The sequence below is a fragment of the Neofelis nebulosa genome, chromosome 15 (genome assembly GCF_028018385.1).
Source record: "Neofelis nebulosa isolate mNeoNeb1 chromosome 15, mNeoNeb1.pri, whole genome shotgun sequence".
Classification (NCBI taxonomy): Eukaryota; Metazoa; Chordata; class Mammalia; order Carnivora; family Felidae; genus Neofelis; species Neofelis nebulosa.
The window spans coordinates 10,379,618-10,403,501 of NC_080796.1; the positions used below are offsets into that span (position 1 = coordinate 10,379,618).

General features: G+C 39.1%; 1 protein-coding gene across 3 annotated transcripts in view; it reads left to right on the forward strand.

Moving 5' to 3' along the window:
- SMYD3 (SET and MYND domain containing 3) overlaps positions 1-23,884 on the forward strand; it is a 701,652-nt gene that overhangs the window by 162,325 nt on the left and 515,443 nt on the right. For 2 of the 3 annotated variants that reach the window (XM_058701738.1, XM_058701739.1), the window contains exon 2: positions 2,304-2,367. In XM_058701738.1, coding sequence (XP_058557721.1) covers positions 2,304-2,367 — 64 coding nt within the window. Of the gene's footprint in view, positions 1-2,303; positions 2,368-22,596; positions 22,705-23,884 lie in introns of all 3 variants that reach the window. The other variant, XM_058701737.1, reaches the window with a different exon arrangement.

Sequence of the window (23,884 nt, forward strand, 5' to 3'; positions counted from 1 at the left end):
TACCTCATATATTTTGAGACTGGGTACATTTGTCACTAGTTATCTAACACCTGGTGACTGGAGTCTCTTATCATTGAGTATTTACCTTATTTATCTCTAACAAGATCTTTAACTGTAAAGTGCTTCCCCCCCCCTGAAATTGATGTAATTACATAGGCTTTTCCTTTAGTTAATATTTGCTTGGCATATCCGTTTCATCCTCCTTTGTGGGTCCTTTTATTTGATGTGTGTCTCTTAACAGCTTATGGGTAGATTTTGGTTTTATCCAGTTTTACCCAAGAGCAGTAGTCCAGTGTGATAGTCATAGTAAGAGCTTGAAGGCCAGGTTGCTGGGGTTTGCATTGTTGCCTGGGATGTTGATATGTGACAGCCACAATTCTATACTTGGGGATGGCAGGCATTTTGGCTTCCCTTTATTTAGACTTTAACCTCTGCCCTTGTTTTATGCTCCATATCTGACCCTTGCTGTCCCAGAGGTAAGTACCTGGTATATTCAGGTTCTGATTCTCTTTAGGATTTTGTTTTTACCCTTTCAGTATCACCTGCCATGCACTTTATGGTTGTCTTCTTAGTTTGCACTATGTTTTTTTTTATCTTTTGAGAAATGTATTGGTGTATCCCCAAAGTAGTCATAATAAGACTGTTTACTTATAGGATTATTTGAAATTAAGTATAAACTATAGATGTAAAAATCTTTGAATAGTACCAGGCCCATTAGAAGTGCTTGGAAGGATTTGTTTTTGTTTTGTCATTGATATTAAAATTACAGTTTGACTTTTTAATGCTCTTGGCTGCCCTGAAAGTATCCACAATCCTTCCTGCCTTTTATTTGTCACTATTAATTTTATCATCAGGTTCATTTATTTTTTATTTTATAATTCAACCTTTTCTTCATCTTTGCTTTTTTCTTATGCAGGTGATTTGGGGGAGATGTAACTTTGGAGCATCTCAATTCAGCATGTCTCAAGTAGTAACTGGATTTAATGGAATTTTAAAATCATTTTCCAGAGGAGGATATTCATAATTAAACTATATGATAGGTTAAGACGTATACAATTTTTTTTTATATTTGAAGAGTATAGGATATTTCCATTCTAAGTAGTCATGGGGATTGAATTCTCTATTTCATATGGAGAGATTAAAATCTCTGTGAAGTAAAACTTCCAGTTTCAGTGGGAATCTCTGATTTTAACTGATTTTTTTTGTTAAAAAGGACATTAGTGGTGGTGATGGTTGCACATCAAATGAATATACTTAATGCCATTTGCCAGAAAACAAAATTCAACTGAGTAAACTTTAAAGATCTTATTGGCTTTATTCAGAAGTTCATGAATTGGGTGGGATCCAATGTAGCAGACAGAAAGTAGCCCTGAGATGCTGTACAAAATGAAAGACTTCTGTGGGCAGAAGAGAGCAGTTACAGTAGGTGAAAAAATGAGTTGGTTACTGCAAGATCACTTTCATCAGGGGAGAGCAGTGGTCTATCAAGCAAATTACCTAACTAGTAATCTCTGATAGACTGGTTTAAGAATCCACTTTTGGGGGAGTCAAAACTATAGTTAAGTCTCAAACATGATATAGTGCTAAGCATAAGTGACTCCATTTTGTGCCTCAAATTATCTTTTTTTTTTTTTTAATGTTTGTTTATTTGAGAGAAAGAGAGAGAGCAGGTGTGGGAGGGACAGAGAGAGAGGGGAGCAGAGGATATGAACTGGGCTGTCAGCCCAGGTGGGGCTTGATCTTGCGAACCTGGAGATCATGACCTGAGCCGAAGTCAGGCACTTAACTGACTGAGCCACCCAGGCGCCCCTTGAATTATCTTTTTAACACACTGAACTATACACGTAAAAATGTTTAATGTGTAAATTTTATATTATATACATTTCACCACTATTTTATTTTATTTATTTAAAAAATTTTTTTTAATGTTTATTTATTTTTGAGAGAGAGAGAGAGACAGAGTGCAAGTGGGGGAGGGGCAGAGAGAGAGGGAGACACAGAATCTGAAACAGGCTCCAGGCTCTGAGCTGTCAGCACAGAGCCCGACGCGGGGCTCGAACCCACGAACCGTGAGATCATGACCTGAGCTGAAGTCGGACACTTAACCGACTGACCCACCCAGGCACCCCTCACCGCTATTTTAAAAAAGAGTTATTACTATGTCCGTATCTCACATTGAGGATGAAAGATGATGTCCATGAGTGTGAAAATCTCAGTCTTAAGGGACCATACAAATGGGGTGAGCAGAACCCATCGGTGTCATTCATTTCCTAATGGGAATTTTTTTTTTTTTTTTTAAACAGGAAGGAAAAACTGATGCGATGCTCTCAATGCCGAGTTGCCAAATACTGCAGTGCCAAGTGCCAGGTAAGAATGCTCCGCTGTATGTAAATCATACCTTAGGTTCTCTGCCCTTTTTTTTTTTTTTTTTTAATAATTTTTACAAAAAATCTTCATTTATTTTTGAGAGAGAGAGGGGGGTGGGGGAGGAACACAGAGAGAGACACAGATCTGAAGCAGGCTCCAGAGTCTGAGCTGTCAGCACAGAGCCTGACCTGGGGCTGGAACTCATGAACCGGGAGGGAGTTCATGACCTGAGCTGAAGTCGGATGCTCAACAGACTGAGCCACCCAGGCGCCCCTTCAGTTCTCTGCTCTTAAAATTGTGCTCTGTGATGCCTGTTGGCCTGTTTCTGTTTCTTTTCAATCTTTGATTTATTTTAACTTATTTCCCTTCAATTTAAAAATTAATAGTTGTGTATGGTAAAAAATCATATATATGATATCTCTCTATATACACTAAATACATAGTACACATACATCACACACAAAATATTCACTCCTATCTCCTTGTCCTCCTGATCTCAATCCCAGTGCCCAGAGATAATCACTGTTAAGTTTCTTGTGTGCTTCGCTGCATTTTCTCACGCAAGCACATTCATATATTTATATTCTTTGTTAAAAAAAACCAGATATGGGTGACTCTTGTATACCTTCATTCTCCTTTTTGTTTTATCATCTGTCTAGAGGAACTTTCGGTACCATCCCATTGATTCCCTTATATGAATGCACCATGGTCATAATTTCCTCAGTAAGGAATGCTTACATTATTTTCGATATTTGGTGTTGCCAGTAATGGACCAAGCATCTTTTTGTGCACATTTCTGCTCACTTCCACAAATTAGTTGTAGGATAAATTCTTCCCAGTTGTATTGATTAGTAAAAGGATATATGATTTTGGATTTTAATTTTTTTTAATTTTTTTTTTTTTAACGTTTATTTATTTTTGAGACAGAGAGAGACAGAGCATGAACAGGGGAGGAGCAGAGAGAGAGGGAGACACAGAATCTGAAACAGGCTCCAGGCTCTGAGCTGTCAGCACAGAGCCCGACGTGGGGCTCGAACTCACGGACCGTGAGATCGTGACCTGAGCCGAAGTCGGACGCTTAACCGACCGAGCCACCCAGGCGCCCCAGATTTTGGATTTTTAAAGATAGTGCCAAATTGCCTTCCTAGAGTTTAATTTACAACAACTGACAGTCTATGAGAATACCGCTGTTAACGGCTTTGAAATTCTTTACAGGATGTATAATTAATATTCAACATAACCTTTTCTTCTAACCTTATGATTAATCATTTCATAAGAAATGTAATTATGCTGTAATGAATTGCATCATAATAAAAAGTCTAATTGGAGGTTTTGTGTCTGAGTCCCTTGCTCTCAACCTTCCACTCATCTTATTTTGAGGTAGGGGTGTGTGTGTGTGTGTGTGTGTGTGTGTGTGCACGCGCGCACGCACACGTGAGTGGACACGCACACACACACACACACACACACGCACCCAGAGTTCCTCTTTTCCTTTTTAAGCCGTGCTTAAAGCCATGCTTATCTCAGGAATTTTTGTTCTATCATTCTGATTAGATATAGTTTTCTGTTTCCTATCGTATTCACATTTTTTCCTGGCTTTTGTTGCGTTCTATCGTCAAGGAACACAAAACAAAAAATACAAAAATAGAAGGTTAGAAGTAAAACTTCCTTAATAAAAATAGGGAATGTAAAAACCAGTTGGATTATTTTCACTTCATTTGTAAAGCAAAAATTCTGTCACAGTTAGAAAGCTACCAGATTTATGTAAGATCGTTAGCAATAATAATAACAAAAACCAAAAAAATGAAACAGGGCTGTGCTTTTTTTCTACAAGATAAATTTTAGATAGACTGTGTTGTAGTGATGTTATCTAGCTTATTCATGTGAAACTGAGCTACGTTTCAGGAAACTTTAAGTTAAGAAGACTATACTCTATATATTACTGACGGACTACATGTTACTTGACACAAACCTTCTGATGAACTTCCTTTCTGATCTCAATGACCTAAACATTTACTTTTATTTCCCCCGTTTTTATGAATGTTTTTTTTTTTCTCTCCAATGCTACTTCCTCCTTTTGTAGTACACTCAAAGAAAAAAATCCATTATCTGATTAGAATGAGTAGAGGGAGTTTGGTGGGTGGGTGTGTCATTTTGATTCATTATAGTGCATGTACTTTTACCACATATATTAGCTGTTTACTGTAGCATCAATAATAATGTCATCGTCAGATATACTGTCGAAAGTAATGGGAAAAGAGCTAGTGAGGTGAAAGATATCATATATAAGGCAGCTAGTGCATGTGCTTGTATGTGTGTGGGGGATGGGGTGTGTGCAGAGGTGGGTGGGAGTCAAAGATTGGCTGGAACATATGCATTTAAACTGCTCTGTTTAGCTCACCCTTCAGGTACAGAATTAAATGTTGTAATTATTGTGGATTCCTACAAAGCAGCACAAAATTAAACTGACAAACTGAACTAGGAACAGTAATGAACAGGAGGCAGACGCCCTCGGAATGGAAATTGATATGGAGGATGTGAATTTGTAGCATAAAATCTATAATGTATTTACCCTGGAGGGACATAACTTTGCTTCATTAGCTTAGCATTTGATGTGTGGGGCCATGGCGCCCACGAGTTGTCTGAGAGAAGCTATTGAGGCATTCTATGGTCTCATGTCCCTGGTGCCCATGAGGATGCTTTCAGTGTCATTGATTTTCACATTTCATCTTTCAACCGAAAAGTGAAGTAACAAGAGTGGATGTTTCCTCCAGCTTCCTTCCCCATTCCTACTTCCATCTTCCAGAGGTAATCTCTGTATGTTTGTTTTGTGAGTGGAGGATACACACTAAGCTGTCAGTCTGCACTTTGTCTATAGTGTACACATACACGTATGCATTGACTGCTGTGTTCAGGACTGTTTCTGATCCTGGCCAGAGTATCTTGTCATCAGGGGCCTTGTATTCCTCTGTGTCTGCCATATTATGATGTGCCATATGATGCAATAGAGGGCTTATCTGTGGGAACCAGTCTTATTTCTATATTGTCATAACCAGAACGTCACAGAGGATTTTGAGGTCAAAGAGGACGAGTGGGCTAAGTTTTCTTTTAAAAAAGCATGCTCAAAATTTGTAATATTGTTAAAAAGTACACCAATTTCAAGTAAATTCACCAATTATTATTTTACCTCTGCTGGATTTAATTTGATTCATAGATGTACATTTCTAATTGAAATAATTGCTGAATAAAATAAGCAGGGATACTGTATCAGACTGCAGTTTATATACTTTTAAAAGTACTATATTAGCAGAGAGAGGCTTTATTTTATGTTAATAATTATAGACCTGTTTAACAATGTTAATCTTATTTGTGGGTTTACATTTTATGCTTAGTTACAGCATGATTTGATTCATTTTTGTTGAATCTCACGTTAGTCAACATTTAACAGGGTGATTTAAAAATTTTTTTTAAATGTTTTACTTATTTTTGAGAGAGAGGGAGAGAGACAGAGTATGAGCAGGGGAGGGGCGGAGAGAGAGGGAGACACAGAATCCATGAAGCAGGCTCCAGGCTCCGAGCCGTCAGCACAGAGACCGACATAAGGCTCGAACCCGTGAACCATGAGATCATGACCTGCGCCGAAGTCAGATGCTTAACTGACTGAGCCACCCAGGCGCCCCTTAACAGGGTGATTTAATAAGTTGGAGTCTAGAATATTACACTCACTACTGGTAATAATGAAGAAAGCCAAGCCCTTAGTTTATTTCACAAATAGTTCTGTGCCAGGACGTGCACTGAGTGTTCTAGAGAAGTTGGCTTCATATCTAATTGTAAATAAAAAGAGAAAACTCTATAAAGGTTGAAATTATTTGTTCTTATTTAAGTTTTTGACTTCTACAAATGTCTGGGGCCCTAAGCTGGTCTTTGCTCACTTTTCGTTGACTTGCTGGGTGATCCCATCCCCTTCCGCAATGTCAGTCGGCATCTGTATATTAATCTTCCTTGAAACTCCCATCTCCAGCTTCAGCCACCAGCCCCATACCTTACGGGGTACGTCTACTTTGATGGCATACCCATATCTCAAATGCCCTATAGCTGGACCTGAGTGCACTTTCTTCGCTCAAACCTGCTTTCCTAGCCTCAGTGAGTTATTTCACCAAGCACCCAGCAGGCTGAGCGTTCAGGGTGTCACTGTCTTTGGCTCATGTCCTTTCTTGGCCCCATGCCCAGTTAATCACCCTGTCCTGCTGATTTTACCACCTGAAGATCTAACTTGGCTCGCTTCTCTCTAGCTTCTCTACCACCACTTGTGTGCATGTCACTGTCAGCTCCCTCCTAAGTTGATTGCAGCCTCTGTGCTCCTGCCAGCTCTTTTTCTGTTTTCCACCCCGGAGCCAGAGTGACTGTTTTATTTCAGAGCGTAAGCATGATCTGTCACCCACCAGCAGAAAGCCCTGGCTGCTTCCTCAGGATGAAATTCAACTTTGTGGACTTGGCTACACTTTTACTTCTGGGCCTTTGGCTATATGAGTCCTTGGGCTTGGACCCAGGCCTGCCCCCTATCTGCTGAACTCCTAGTACTTATCCTTTATGACCCAGGTTAAATGTCACTCCCTTCTTTCCTAAACTCCCGAGACCAGTTCGTGTCTCTCCTTTTTCACCCAGAAATTATCTTAATTATTGGTTTAATTGCCTGTTTCTGCAGTTAGAAGGCCAGGTTCACTGTGGGGTGGGGGTGCTCCCTGCATTGTACTCTGCTGTACACGGAGTGTAAGTGGTCGAGCGAATGAATGAATACATTCATGAGTGATACTTGTTGGTTCAAATTAGATTTTAAAACATTACGTTATATTTAATCTGTCCATAGTAATATCTCTTTACTTTTTTAGTTGTGATACAGTTGACGTATAACATTGTGTTAGTTGTAGGTGTACAATGTAATGAGGTGATCTATGTGTCTGTTGTGAAGTGAACATCACAGTAAGTTTAGTTCACACCTATCATCATACATAATTATAATCTTTTTTATTGTGATGAGAACTTTTAAGATTTACCATCTTATCAAGTTTTAAATATACAATGCAGTAATTATTAGCTATAGTCATCATCCTGTATACTACATGTTTGTACATTTTGACCACTTGCACTCATTTCCGTTACCCTGCACTCCCTGCCTCTGGCAACCACCTATCTGTTCTCTGTATCTGAGTTTGGTTCTTTTTAGAGTCTACATATAAGTGAGATGGGGAAATACTTCTTGAGCCATCTATGTAGGCATTATTGATTCACCTCCTGCTCTGGTAGGTGAGGGAATTTAGCTCACCTACATCAGCACCTACTTCCTCTCCCTCTTCTTACATAATTGTCTGAGAACCTTCCATTCATCCAAAGTTTATCCAGTAGATACTTATTGAGTAGCTACTAGCTAGTCATTCTGGGTGTTGGGGTGGTGGGCAATTAGCAGTGACAAGTAAACATGATCCTGGCTTTCATAAAGTTCATATTATAGAGCAAGGAGACGAGAATACCAAATACCCACAATTAGATGAGTGAATATGATTTGGGTGAGTCCGAGCTCCCCTTTGAATAGGTAATTACAGAAGGACTTCCTGTAGAGTTGACATTTGACCTGGGGTCTAATTGACAACAAAAGTAGCCAGCCATGGAAAGATCTAGAACAGATTTTTTTTTACATAAAAGGAACAGCAGATGTAAAGGAACTGAAGGAGGAACAAACTTCTCATGTTAGAGGAATAAAAAGGAGTTGGATAACGGTGGATAGACTTTGCGTCTGTCCAAACCCATAGAATGTACAACATCAAGTGTGAACTTGAATGTTCACTATGGACTTTGATAATGATGTGTCACTGTAGGTTCATCAGTTGTAACAAATGCGCCATCTGGTGAGGATGTTGATAATATGTGCGGTGGTAGGAAGTGAATGGGTGGCCTCTGTACTGTCCTCTCAGTTTTGCTGTGAGCCTGAAACTGCTCTAAAAAAATTAAATCTTAAAAAAATACAGAAAAGAAAAGCAGCTGGATGTGAGGCTAGTGAGTTAAGATTTGAAGGACTTGATTATGGTTTTATCTATTAATTTACTTAGCAAATACTAGTGTCAACACCAGAGTCAGTCCATCTTCCTTCCTTCCTTCCTTCCTTCCTTCCTTCCTTCCTTCCTTCCTTCCTTCCTTCCTTCCTTCCTTCCTTCCTTCCTTCCTTCTTTGTTTATTTTGAGAGAGAGAGAGAGAGAGAGCGCGCGTGCGCATGAGAGTGTGAATGGGGGAGGGGCAGAGAGAGAGAGGGAGAGAGATAATCCCAAGCAGGCTCTTGTCAGCTCAGAGCCTGACACAGGGCTTGATTTCAGGAACCAAGAGATCATGACCTGAGCCAAAATCAAGAGTCAGATGCTTAACTGACTGAGCCTCTGGGGACCCCAACATCAAGACTTTCCTTCCTTCCTTCCTTCCTTCCTTCCTTCCTTCCTTCCTTCCTTCCTTCCTTCCTTCCTTCCTTCCTTCTCTCCTCTTTTCTCTTTTCTTTTCTTTTCTTTTCTTTTCTTTTCTTTTCTTTTCTTTCCTATCTATCTATCTTTGTCTTTCTCTCTTTGATGTTTATTTATTTTGAGGGGGGAGAGAGAGAGAGTGAGTGAGCGCAGGTATGAGTGGGGGAGAGCAGAGAGAGGAAGACAGAGACTCCCAGGCAGGTTCTGTGCTATCAGCACAGAGCCCAATGTGCTCTGTCCCACGAACTGTGAGATTATGACCTGAGCCGAAATCAAGAGTTAGGTACTTAACTGACTGAGCCACCCAGGCCTCAACACCAGGACTTTTCTAGGCTCTGGTACAATAGTATTAAAAGAGACACGGAAAGCCCTTGCCCAGTGAAGCTTACATTTTCCAGGTGAGACGTATAATAAGTTAATAAAGCAATATATAATATTATCTTTATATTATAAAATAAAGAAGGTAAGAGAAAATGATAGCGATTGGGAGACTGTTTTGTGTGTATGTGTGTACACATACATATATACATATAGTGTAAACATATCTATACATCAAATAGATTTTGAGAGAGAGAGAGAGAGAGATATATATACCTATACAGTTTATAAGGAGATCTGTCTATTTGTCTGCCTGCCGATCTATAATCTGTCTATCCATCTGTCGATCTAAAACCTGTCAGGAGTGGCATTTGAGTCAAGTCCTGAAAGAAGTAATCAGGACATGCCAAGATTAGGAGAGAGTTTCAGGCTGGATGCACATCAAATGTAAAAGCAGGAGTGAATATGCTGTGTTCAGGGAAGGACAAGAAGACCAGAGGTTGGACCAGAGGAGGCGACACAGAGAGTTGTAGGAGATAAGACTGGAGAGATGAGAGGTTCCAGGTTATGATAAGGCCTTTATATGCTATGGTTAAAAAATACACATTTTGTTCTGTATGTGATGGGCTGCTACTGTAGGGTTCTAAGGGGGGGAAGGAGGATCAATATTATGGTGTGACTGAGATTTTAAAGGAAACTTTCTGACTGCTGTGGGGATAGGTTATAGGGTAAAGGTAGGGAATGGAAAAACTGTCAGTAGGTTATTACAGTAGTCTGGTCACCGTATGATGGTGGCTAGGACTGTAGTAATGGCAGCAAAGAGGATCAGTCAGATTTGGGGTATCTTTTGAAGGAAGCACTGACTGAATTTGCTCATGCATGCATGCAGTCATTCATTCATTCATTCAAATTGAGAACTCAGTATATGCAAGGCACTGATCTGGTCAAAAGCTTGGATGGTTTCAGGTAGAGTGGTAGCAGTGAGGTGGTAATGATTGGATTTGAGACATATTTTGAAGGTGTAGGTGAAAGTTTGCCAATAGGTTCGATGTCAGAAGTGAGGCAGAAAGAATGGTAACAGGTGACTTCTAAATTTCCAGCCTGAGCAACTTCGGATGAATGGTGGTGCCGTTTTGTGACTTACGGAAATCTGAGGGAAGAGCTGGTTCAGAGAGAAGTCTAGCCTACAGGTTTTGAGTTTGTGCCTGTTGAACACATGTGGAGATGTTGAATAGGCAGCTGGTATGCTTGTGTGGTGCTCAGAGGAGGGGCTGAAAAAAATAGAAGGGGAATGAATATAGGTTAGAGAGGGAGAGAAGAATCAAGAAAGACTCCTTGGTTTTTGGCTTTAGTAACTGGTGAGATGATGACCCCATTTATGACATGGGGAAGACTGTATAAGAGACTCAGGTGGGGAAAATCTGCTTCGGCCATGTTGGTTTGGGATTAACTGTTATAGTCTGTTAGGCTCAATTTCCCCTTCTTGCATTTATAACTTTAAACAATATGGGCAAGCCTTTATTTATGTTTAATCAAGTATAGTAGTGTCCCCTTATCCGTGGTTTCCCTTTCTATATTTCAGCCGCAGCTCAGAAATACTAAATGGAAACTTCCAGAGGTAAACAGGTCATCACTTTTAAACTGCATACTGTTCTGAGTGGTGTGGTGAAATCTCACGCTGTCCCAGCTGTTTTACTCCGTCCCACATGGGACGTGAATCATCTCTTTGTCCAGCGGGTTCACATTGTCTACACTACCTGCCTGTTGGTCACATATAGAGGGTTTGGTGCCATCCACAGTTTCAGGCATCCACTGGAGTCTTGTAATGATCCCCCTGGGTAAGGGGGATTTACTGTATAGATAGTATCTCTCGATTCCCCACTTTCAAAGGTGAAGATATTAGTATTCCCACTCATCCCTCTGTCTCTTAGCATTCTGTGTCCAATAACTTGCCACCTATACCTTCACTTTTGTCAAGATTAATATTTATATTCTGTTCTGGGACACAAAGTTAAGTCCTATCTATTAATTGATTTTAAAAGTTCAAAATCCATAAGCACTTATAATAAGTCATTTTGAAAATACCACTGTATAGATTCATATTCAATGAAGTTTCATTCAAAGACCCACAGATTGATAATCTGACTGAAATTATATGGAAATGCAGAACACTTAAACTGAGTCCTTTATGTAAAAGGAGAGCAAAGTTGGAGGATTTAGACCACCTGACTTGGAGACGTAACCTAAAGCCACAGTAAGAAGAGAATGTAGTACTAGCCTTAGGATTGATGTATAGAGCAATGAATAGAGTCCAGAAATAGACGCTGTTCTGTTTTCTTTCATGTGATAGGTGCAGTCACAAGATGGAAAGCAGAAGCTCAGCAAAACAAAGTTTCTTATACTCCTAGGCCCCAGAACAGGAGGCATGGATTGCCATACAGGGCCACATGCAGAACCCTCACAGTAGTCAGAGGGAAGGTGGGAGCAGGGGGAAGCTGAGGCTGGAGCCTTTATTAGGCTTTCTGTGGGAAAGGCAAAGCAGAGCAGGCCAAACCAGTTAGGACTGCCTAGTTTGTATAATTCCTGAGGGTTTTGGATTATAGGCATGGTCTCTAGTTGCCTGGTACTTGGGTCTAGTTACTCTAGGACTTTAGCAGAGAGCCAAGGTAGGGCTCTAGATCGGTTAGTTTGCATGTTATAGGCACACCCCCTGCTGAGCTCTTTGCTTTTCTAGGAATTGGCTAAGGAGTTGTGTCCATAACTTATTTAAAATGTTCACTACTTGGGGCTCCTGGGTGGCTCAGTTGGTTAAGTGTCCGATTTCGGCTCAGGTCACGATCTCGCGGTTGATTGGTTCGAGCCCCACGTTGTGCTCTGTGCTGACAGCTCGGAGCCTGGAGCCTAGAGCCTATTTCAGATTCTGTCTCCCTCTGTCTGTGTCCCCTGCTCGTGCTCTGTCTCTCAAAAGTAAAGAAATGTTAAAAAAAAAAAAAAAAAGTTTCTGACTCTTGACTTTGGCTCAGGTCATGATCTCGTGGTTTGTAAGTTTGAGCCCATGTGGGGCTCCGTGGTGAGCGTGGAACCTGCTTGGGATTCTTTCTCTCCCTCTCTTGCTGCACCTCTCTCCCACCCATGTGCACTTTCTCTTTCTCTCAAATAAATAAATAAACAAACAGTAAAAAAAAAGAAAATGCAACTTAGTAAGGTAGCACAGTAAAATGGGTTTGATTTGAATGGGTTTGAACTTTAGAAAGATATACAGCAAGGAATACTCAACATCATTAGTCATCAGAAAAATGAAAGTTAAAACCCCATTGGGATACCTTTACATACCCATTAGACTAAAATGCAGAATGCTGACTACACTGAGTGCAGACCGGGTTGTGGATACCTCATAGTCCGCTGGTGGGAGTATAAATATAGAACTGCTTTGGGAAAGTTTGGTAGTTTCTAAAAATGTTAAGTGTACACTCACCACATAAACCTGCAGCTCTGCTCCTAGGTGGAACATGCACACACATGCACATGCACACATACATGTGTGCACACACACACACACGCACACACACACACACACACTGCATATACACACAACTAGTCGTAAGAAAGAACTAACTACTGCTACCTGAGGCAACATGAGCGAATCTCAGAAACGTTACATGGAGGGAATAAAGCCAGACCGAAGGATGTAGTGCTGTTCTGGAGTTGGCACAGCTCGTGTATAATGATGGCGACCAGGTCACCGCTTACCCGGGTTGGAGGGCTCGGATGGAAAGGGAGACAAAGGAACTTTGGGGGGTAATAACAGTCTTTGTCTTAACTTTGGTGTTGTTACAAGGATGTGTGTGTATGTCAGAACTCATCAAGCTACACTCTTGAAATTGGTACATTTCATTGTAAATTAGTGCTCCATAAATTGTTTTAAAAATACCACTTACCGCAGAGCCTTAAAGTGTGCCGAGGTATCATTTCCTCCTCTGTAATAAGGGCTCACAGCCTTTATGCCACTTGAAGAATGAGGTGGCTGCGGAGGCGGCCGTCGTAGGAGGGTGAGTGTGGGGCGGGAAGACCCAGCAGAAGTTCTGATCTCTGCATCAGAAACAGGAGCGTCAGATGCAGCTAGATTCTCGACTCTGACCCTCCTGTGCTTCCTCACAGTCATTCCAATAGCAAGGAGGTAGGTATTTTGACACTGTTTGGTATAAGACTTTTGGGTAAGTCTCTCTTTTTCGGCTACTTTCAATCCCCTTCTGTGCCTGACATTTACTCTTGCTGCCGGGTCCCAGCTGGAGTTCTCCCTGGCAGGTGGCTGCCTTCTCAGAAAAGACTCGGAAGGTAACTGCCCTTTGAGGCGGCCTCCGCTGCCCTGTTTCTGCAGCCTGTCTTACCCCTGGTTTCTGACTTGTAGAAAGGACGTTAAACTCCTCATTCGTTGATGGCTCTTCTAATCCACTTTTGGAGTTAAAAACCTGATGCTTACTTGGGCTGGGGAGACAAAATATATGTGCTCCATTGCCGTGTTCAGCTAGAACACAGTGCTGACGTTCGGATTAGCGTGGAAGTTCCTTTCACAGAAGATTGGAAGTGTGTAGAGGTGAGTGAATTATTTTGCCTTTCTAGATAAAATATGTCACATAGGCCATTCCATCTTGATCTGACCTCTCACTAAATCAGAGGTTGGCAGACTTTTTATTTTGTAGTGGTCCAGGTGATAAATATTTTAGGCTTTGTGGGCCGTAGATTTCTTGTCATAACTGCTCAGCTCTGCCGTCATAGTGTGAAATGAGGGAGTATAAACTGTGAATGTGGCTGTGTTTCAGTAAAACTTTACAAAAGCAGGTGGCAGAATGGATTTGACCTGAATTCTGCACTAGATGATGGCTGACTGACTTTGGGGCACTAATATTATTAACTGTTCCTCAGTTAATCAGGAAACTGTAATTTCCATTTTCCCGAGAAATAATACTTGTTGTTTCTTTTGTCAGCTTGATGCCCTACGACCATTCTCCTACCCTACTCCATCTTTATATTTGGCCCTATCTAATTTGATTAAACCTAGTGGGAAGGTCTAGATTTGATATAGCACTCAGTAAGCTTTTAAGGTGATAAGTCTAACGTCTATCACTAGGTCTCTCTCGTGCTGTAAGGAGATTTTATGCAAGATTTTAATCAATACCTGTCAGTCAGCTGTAGCTTGTTAGACACCTGGCTTAGCTTTCTGGTTTTCCTTTTCCAGATTCCAGCTTTGATCTTCATGTATCTGTCAACCTGCAGTTCAATACTAGACTACTTTTGAGGCATGAAGATAGAGATATTGTTTATTTGCTATTAAATGGTCTGTAAGTGATTGGAAAACTGTTGGGTCTCTTTTCCTTCCTGCAAGTTGCAGGGCAACTCAAGTATTCTCTAAGTTTTGCTTATAGGAAATCTCTGTAAATATTGATTGTGAGTGGAATGAATCATGAAAATGTGGTAAAAAAAATTGTAAAATCTTCCACGCCAGAAGGTGTTCAATTATTAATGACAAACACGTTTGTTGAATAAATGGCTGAAAAGAATTCTCTTTTTGTACATTTTAAGCCAATTTCTTCATCCTTTAATGATCTAAAATTTGAGGAAAATACTCTCTAAATGATCTAAAATTTGAGGAAAATTTTCAGCTCTATGTAAGCCTTATGTGGACAGGCTTCAGACCTATTTTGACATAATTCATAATTCAGATTATATGTTCCTGTGGATTTTACAGAATCATAGATTTTTATAATTGAGAGGCTGCCTTAGACATTATTGAATCCAGTCTTCTTACAAAATGAATGTCTGGGGAGCCCCGGTCATGAATTAGATGTGTTTTACTGAAACCAGTCTCGATATGCATTGTAATACTCTATCCCATACAATAATAAACTGCCCTAAGATGGGTATTTACTGTAATCAAAACCCAGTGTTTAACAGTATTTTTTTAAAGTTTATTTTTTATTTATTTTTGAGAGAAAGCTGGCGAGTGTGAGTGGGGGAAGGGAGAGGGGCAGAGAGAGAGGGAGAGAGAAGATCCCAAGCAAGCTCTGTGCCATTAGCACGGATGTGGGGCTTGAACCCATGAACCATGAGATCATGACCTGAACCAAAAACGGAAGTCAGACACTTAGCTGACGGAGCCACCCATTTGTCCCCAATGTTTAGTGGCATTTAAATGGGTTATTGAGCTGTAGCGATCATATCCAAGGAGGGGAGGGGAATGTCATAGTAGTGCAAAGGCTATTTTGTGTAAGAAAGTTGAAATAAACTGATTTTCTCTTTCCGTTTTAACATCTCATCAATTCTCTTCTTTAGTAATCAGGACCATGTGAGACTGGCCAGAGAAAGAGTTGTTAGGATTTACTGTCCTTTCTTCCTTTTAGATGGCATTAATTTCAAATGATCAATGATAAATATATAGTAAGTTATATCTTCTCTAAATGGTACTGGCTTTAGAAGAAATCATCAGATGTCTGTCATCTGGTAAATGCAAGATGTACCTAATTGGTAGTACACTTACTTTAAAAAAATGGATGTGAGTGAAGATAAACTGATAAAACAGTTTACTGAGTAAGTCTTTGCATTACAGATGGTTTCATTGAAGCATGGTTTTTTTTTAGCATTTAAAAATTAATACATTTAAGCTATTCTTTAAGTTACAAGCAGATTTTCAAAAATATTTAAAAGAGTTTATTGGACAGTAATTTTGTTCTCTCTTTCATATAAAAATACTTCTCCCTGAATCACAGTTACCAGACATAAGAAAGGTAATGATATTCGCTATTGTTTGTAAATATAGTAACATGATATTTGTAGAAAATTCAAACAATATTGGGACAGCATAAGGAAAAAGGCAAAAATAGCTTTTTCTTTTAGGAAAAGCTGAAAAATTATTACCATTGAGTTAAAAAAAAAATGTTCACTTATTTTGAGAGAGAGACAAAGAGAGAGTGTGTGTGCATGAGCAGGGGAGGGGGCAGATAGAGTCCCGAGCAGGCTCCATGCTTTCAGCTCTGTCAGCGCAGAGCCTGATGCTGGTCAATACCCTTAACTGTGAGATCATGACCTGAGCCAAAATCAAGAGTCTGACGCTTAACCGACTGAGCCACCCAGGCGCCCCACCAGTTTTTCAGTTTTTTAAATAAATGTATGATGAGCATTCTTACACTTATTTCTGTACACCAATTAGATTTGTTAGGATTAAGTGTATTGTAAATATTATTCGTATACCAACAATATGCACATTAAGATTTTTGGTGTTCATTACCATACACCTATGAGAAAGATTAGAGAACCTTACAGTTCTACTGATAAGGCTGGAGTGATCTAGACCGTAGACCCTAGACTCTTCCAAATGCTGTTAGTTTCATTCATAGTCGCTACACTAATGGACCACCTGTATTACCTTCTTTCTGTTAGCATGCCTTTGATCCCTGGTGTGGTTTGTCTTTTTTGTTTATTTTTTCTTTCCTTTTTAGGCATGAATTTCCTATTCATGGCTGGCTTGCCTTTCTTTCTTTCTTTCTTTCTTTCTTTCTTTCTTTCTTTCTTTCTTTCTTTCTCTCTTTCTCTCTTTCTTTCTTTCTTTCTCTTTTCTTTCTTTCTTTCTTTCTTTCTTTCTTTCTTTCTTTCTTTCTTTCTTTCTTTCTTTCTTTCTTTCTTTCTTTCTTCTCTCTCTCCCTCCCTCCCTCCCTTCCTTCTTCCTTCCTTCCTTCCTTCCTTCCTTCCTTCCTTCCTTCCTTCATTGAAATATTCATCCTTTCTTTAGTTATTTTGTTAGCACCTCCTTTTATTTTAGAGACATTTAACACTGTCTTTCCTATACATTGTAGACTTTGCTTTCTTGGTTTGACCTTTATCTTTCAACCTTGCTTGTGGTATTAGGTTTGTTCTTTCTGATGTACAAAAGTTACTTATTTTTAATGTAGTTTAATATGTACTTCTTTTCCTTTTTGGATTTTATGTCCTGCTTAGAAACACTTTCCCTACGTCAGTATTATAAAATGTTCATTCTTATAGGACTGTATAATAGTTTAATAAGTATAGAAAAGTACTTTTTTGTTTCTTCTATTAGTATATACAGTAGCCTTTTTAATTTAGTCTAGATCGGTGGTTTTTTCAAACTTAGCTACATATGGAATCACCCTCAGTGAATAAAAAGAATTCAGACACCTGATCCTGTCTCGTTACTACTGTCAGAATCCCTGAGGTTGTCCCAGGCTGTGTGTTTAAATAAGTATTTTTATGTCTGTGTGTGCTGTGTAGCATTGTTCTAGTTCTACAGTTTTGAGCTCTCATAGACCTAACTCTAGCTTTTTATAATAATACTTTTGGTCCTCTGTAGTATCTTGAAATGAAATTCTGTAGTAAATACAATCTACCTAGTTACATATTTTCAAAATTCAATATCAATGTAATTCCATAACTTGAATGTAAAGGAGAAGGAAAATGATGATAACTTACAATAAACTAATATATTTTATATTATATAATGCGTGCTCTCTCTCTCTCTATACACACACACATACACACATACACACATACATGCTCAGGCATGACTGGACTGGAAGACATAATTAAGAAGTCATATACTTGCGTCTGTACAGTCACCTTGGAAAGGGAAGTACAAAATTCAGGATCAGAAAGCGTGTGTTATTGCTAACTCCAAATACCACCGGTGGTTTTGCCTTCAGTGATATGCTTTTATAAAATATTAAATAGCTTTCACTAAAGTTCTTAAAATGCAATCTTTCCTTGATTTACCTAGAAAATTCAGTGCTATCAAGGCTGTGTAAAAACTAGCTCTTCGTTTTTTTATGTGAAACAAGGCTTAGTTCCAGGCTTGGATAATTACAAACAAGTTTTTCCCCTCTGTAGAATGTTTTATTGGACTTTTAATCTTTTTTTTTGTACATTTATTTATTTTTGAGAAACAGAGTGAGACAAAGCATGAATGGGGGAAGGGCAGAGAGAGAAGGAGACACAATTTGAAGCAGGCTCCAGGCTCTGAGCAGGCAGTCAGCACAGAGCCTGATGTGGGGCTCGAACCCACGAACTGTGAGATCATGACCTGAGCCGAAGTCAGACACTCAACTGACAGAGCCACCCAGACACCCCTGTTGGACTTTTAAAATTCATCTTGGATTCGGAATGATTCTTCATCGTGTGGAATTATCCTATACAGGGTGCCCGACACCTCTGGTTCCTGGCCACTAAGTTCCCATGGTTTTCTCCCCAAGCATCCTAACAAATAAAATCACCTCCATAAATTTCCCAAACAACCCTCAACATTAGGGTTACCCCCATTTGGGGCTACTGGTTTGTTCGTTTGCTTGTTTATTTATTTGAAAGAGAGGGAGGGAGGGAGGGAGGGAGGGAGGGAGAGAGAGAGAGAGAGAGAGAGAGAGAGAGAGAGAGAGAGAAAACGCATGTGCAGGGTAGGGGCGGGAGGGGGAGGAGAGAGAATCTTAAGCAGGCTCCTTGCTCAGTATGGAGCCGAATGCAGAACTCGATCCTAGGAACCTGGGATCATGACCTGAGCTGAAATCAAGAGTTGGTCTCTCAAATGACTGAGCCCCCCCAGGCACCCTGGGAGCTACTGGTTTAGTTTATGTTCTGTATCAATATAAATACTACCAAACATGAAAATGTAGAGATTCTGAAGTTGTTTTTTGAGTCATTCATTTACCAATACATGGGATTGAGTCATAGATGTCTTCATTTCCTTTTTTTTCATCTCAGACTCTTTTTTCCCATTGTCTTTGTGTCTTAATGCAATATTTAAATTTCCTTTGTCTTTCATGCTAATTTGTGCCTATTGTACATTATTGTTAGTTTTCAACTATGAGAACAGAAAACATTACAGCCAGTATTGTGAACAAAATCTTAATTACATCCTGCATTTCAGTAATGGAAAAAAGTAGGAAAAAGTAAATCAAGAAGGTTGTCTTTGAGAAAATTGGCAGATAGATTATGAGCTGTTGAGGACTAGATCAAGGTTAAAGTTTGTAGAGTGAAGATAATGCCTAATGTTTTTGTAAGATTGTAGAGTTTTGCTTCAAAGTCAAATGCAGTTCCTTACAAGATTGCTTTCTTAGCCTTTTCTGTGGTTTGCCTCTGATAGTGAGCCTCATAGTAAGATATGATGGTGAAGCTGAACAATAAATCCTAATAATTAACATTTTAGAAACATGGTTTTAATATCATGGTAAGATAGGAAGTAGACTGTAAAGTTGACACTGTGCTTTAGACCAGTTTTAAGTGGTATGATTGCTTTCTGTGTTTATTATATAGATTTGATTTGGCTTTTAGATGAAAAGAATGAATATCTTTTTGCTGAAGAAATGGGGAGATACATATGTTCTCTGGTGTTTTCACCTGCAGCAATTTAGGAATAGCCTTAAGAAACATACTGTTTAGTTTCTAATTACTGTTAAGAAATAAGAACTCAATATTAATTATGCTAAAGACCTAAAGTTGTTTTGAGAAGAATTCTCCAAAATTTGGATGTTTATTTCTAAATAATGTCACCTAACAGATCAACTGGTTTGTTACCTAGGGGTACATTTTGTAGCTACTTCACCCTGGTTGAACTGTCAGGAGACTGAGCTGCTCCAAACGTAAGGGGGTTATGGATGATCTCTTATACTAGCAAGTATTGATTAAAATATGTTCTTAAGATCTTTTGGTCCAAATGGTCTCAGCTTTATTTTGGTAGATGCAGTCCTTTGTCATCTGGACACTTGCTCGGGTTTTGAACAGGGCCAGAGTGCTTTCTCAGAGACCCATTGGCACTTGTGGTTCATTCCTGTCCACATGGCCAATGAAGGCATCTGTCAGGCTTCTCAACTTTTAATACTGAATGAAAAGTCTTCCACCAAAGTCACGGTTCTCCCTTCAATCAGAAGTAAAAAATATCAGCACTCTAGTTTCCTGTCAGTGTGAATGATTATGAATTCAAAGATCACATGAAGGAAAGTATGTAATAGCTAATATATCACTAATTTAGTTTATCGGAGCCCATATATACCAACCTACCTTCCCAAAGGATAGCAGTAACAATCGTGAGAAACTTGTGTTAGCTAATTTATACGTTTCTTTAATGCAGAGCTTTTTAGCAAACTGAACTTCTCACAAACTAAATTACTTCAGATCTCTAAGTGGGGTATACATTATGTAGCATTTTTCAAACTTATTGGACAATGGACGTATGTGTTTTTTAAAAATATTTTATTTACTTTTGCAAGACAGAGACAGAGCGTGAGCAAGGGAGGGACAGAGAGAGAAGGAGACACAGAATCTGAAGCAGGCTCCAGGCTCTGAGCTGTCAGCACAGAGTCTGACACGGGGCTGGAACCCATGAACCATGAGATCATGACCTGAGCCACAGTCGGACACTTAATCAACAGAGCCACCCAGGCGCCCCCGGAACCATGTTTTTTTTTAAGTGATCTTATACATGTTGGTAAATTGCTGATTGCTAGTCTAAGACTAGCCCCTTAAACAAATAGAAACATTTTCTTTCCCTGAGTTATAGTTTAATAGTATGCCTTTTAGTGAGTAGGGACATTAGAAGTAGCTATATGAAGGCCATTAGAACTATAAACTGTTTTTGAAGACATTGTCCAGTACATTAATTAGCATTCTTGGGATAAATTCCTTCTGTGATTTGATAGTTGGTAAGGCCGTGTGTTTTTCTTTCCTGTCAGATGAGAGTTATATAAGCCATTATGCTTTTTTTTGCCTAGCCCAGATCAATTTAGTGCATGAACATGGGACTTACTTAGCTCTCCTGTTTGGCATACTAAGAATTTTTACTCCCCTTTTATGTTTACATAGCTTGGTAGTCAGATCCCAGCCTTACTTTATTAATCTTTAATAGAAGATAATATCTACCATTTGGATTTTTGTGAATATCACGTGAAATACCGTTTTTTAATTGCCCACCCATGTGTCTGACATACTGTAGGATGCTCAATAAATGCTAGAGGACTATTTTCTTTTTTATAGATGTAACATTTTCTGTTTCTAATTTTATAAACTTATTTCATATACATCCTTACTTCGAAGCAACTCAGTCTTATTTAGAAATGAGTGAAGTATAAATACTAAAAAAAAAAGATTACAAACATCACATTAAAAGCATTGCCATGGTGGATATAAAGAAATGAAGTGAGGCAACCATGGGTAGAGTTGGTAAAAGAGGTGAGACACCCCTTGTAAACAATGTCTTCAAGATTAGAATTATGAGGAAATAGCACACGGGCCACAGTTTCATACAGCAACTCAGCAGGGGCAGTGATTCTGAACAAAATGCTGGCTTCAACTTGAATCAAAGTCCGTTTTCAAAATAGCTGCTGCACTTTTGAAATTTTTGGTTGCACTGCATGTTTGTGCTGTGGATGGAAAAGGGAGTTCCTCCTGGAGGAATGTTAATAGGGCCAGAAGTTGGGAGGCACGTTTATAGTTTGTGAAGCAAGAATGCCTGTGAGCATCAGGCATTTCAGTGATGGAACTTAAGCCCTGTTGGAATAGAACATATTAGACGTTTGGTCGAACTGTCTCCCGCTCACAGGGGGATATTCTAACATTTCTGACCCTAAGACTCAGGGAGAGTCCATAATCTACAGTGTTGCAGGATTGGTGACTGGCTCACTTTTCAGCCACTTTTCAGTCTTTTCAGCCATGCCAGCACATGGCTAGGATCATCGGTTAAGGGACCATGAAATTTATCATCCAGACCACACTTTTCAGAATGAAAAGAGGCACTATTAATTGTTAATGATTAAGCCAGGACCACAAAATAAATAAAACACAACGGTCCTGGGCAAGTGACATTTAGTCATTTTAGCTAATAACCCTTTTCTGTGTTGTCTTTAAATATAGAAGGTTTCATATTTATTGTATGTTAGCTCTCCTGATATTTCTGTACTCACCGTAGCAGCACAGAAACTCAGAAAGCTGTCTGCCCTCTTTTAATTTTCCTGAACCATGTGTTTATTTTCTAATTTGGTGAGATATTTTCTTTTTGTGTTCAAAATTACCATCTATTATTGAACTCTATTTAATCAGCTAAAAGACGATCTTATACATTATTAAGTAAGCCATAATGATTCTTTCTTTGGACTCCACCAGCCAGGTAATAACCATGGGGCATATTAAAGGACAGAGTGGGAGCATAAGCCTTGGTGTCCAGCCTGGTAATTGCATGCTTGGCAAAGACTGGATCCTGCATGATTAACAGTATTAGAATATTGCTTTCATTTCCTATTATGCAGTTCTATTTAGGCTGTTGAAATTAAATTAGTGTTGATGACTCTCAATGTTCAAAGCCATTGTAAATGAAAGTTACATTTCTCTGTCACATGTTCCCTCCCCACTCTTGTCTTAACAGAAAAAAGCTTGGCAAGACCACAAGCGGGAATGCAAATGTCTTAAAAGCTGCAAACCCAGGTATCCCCCGGATTCCGTTCGTCTTCTTGGCAGAGTTGTTTTCAAACTTGTGAGTATAAAATTCGTGAAATATGCTAGGGGTTTAATTTAGCCAAAGCTCTTGAAGTTGCAGGTACTATTCATATTTAAGCCTGTCTTTAAACGCATATGAAGGGAGAAGGTAGATTACTCCAGGGAGTATTTTAAGACAGAAACTTGCTGTTTTCCTGTTAGTCAGCCTCAGTGGTGGTGAGGCAGCACCACCTTTGAGGGCCCTCTGTGTGTGTGACCTCCCGGGAATAGAAACACAAGGTCCTGTATCTAAGGCGTGAGATGCCAGTGATGTCTGTTATGTTCCCTTCATTACTTTTCGATTGTGAACTAATGCACTAACTTTTTGGTTGCTTCTTCAAGTGAGGTTTTAATTAGATGATAATTAATCTTACATGAAAGTGTGATTATCTTTTTTTTTTTTTTTTTTTTTTATAGCCAGGTTTCACTGAAATTGTTTCTTCAGCCCTTTCCCCTACTTTACCAAAACACTCACTAGATTCTTTGAAATGAACCTCTGGCAATACCCTCCAGACCTTTTTTTGGCCAGAATTTCACATGAATATCTCTTTCTCAAATTATTTCAGTCTCCAGCTTTGTTCTGTCCTGTTGGTTATTGACTTTTATTGGGGGGGGCTATAAAATTTAATAGAGAGTTTTAAGAATGTAAAAGTATGATTACACACTTAAAACTAACAAGATGTTATATGCCAGTAACATCTCAATTTCCAAAAAATGAATGTGGAATATGAAATGGGCATTGTCTTTGAACTGAGTATATGACATCTATCATATAATTAACCACTATTTGCAAATGTATATATTGTGTTGAACTAAAAAATACAAATTTATTTCAAAGCGATAATAAATTCAGATCAACTTTGTTATTATGCATTTCTTTAATCTCTGTGATCATTATAATATTTGAGTCTGAAATTTTTTTTACTTTATTAATATTGAAAAGATAGAGAACCAGGACCCACTGCATCAGAATCTAATAGAAAGCAATTATAGTAATAGCTACCTTCTGTTGAACACATCCTATTTCCAGGCCCTGTCCTAATTGCTTTACACGATAGACCTCATTTTTCCCCATAACAACCCAGAGAATCAGGTGCTATGATTACTATGTTTTAGATTAGGAAAGGTGAGAAAGCTTGTTCAAAGTTTTACAGTTTGTAATAAATTATTATTTTATT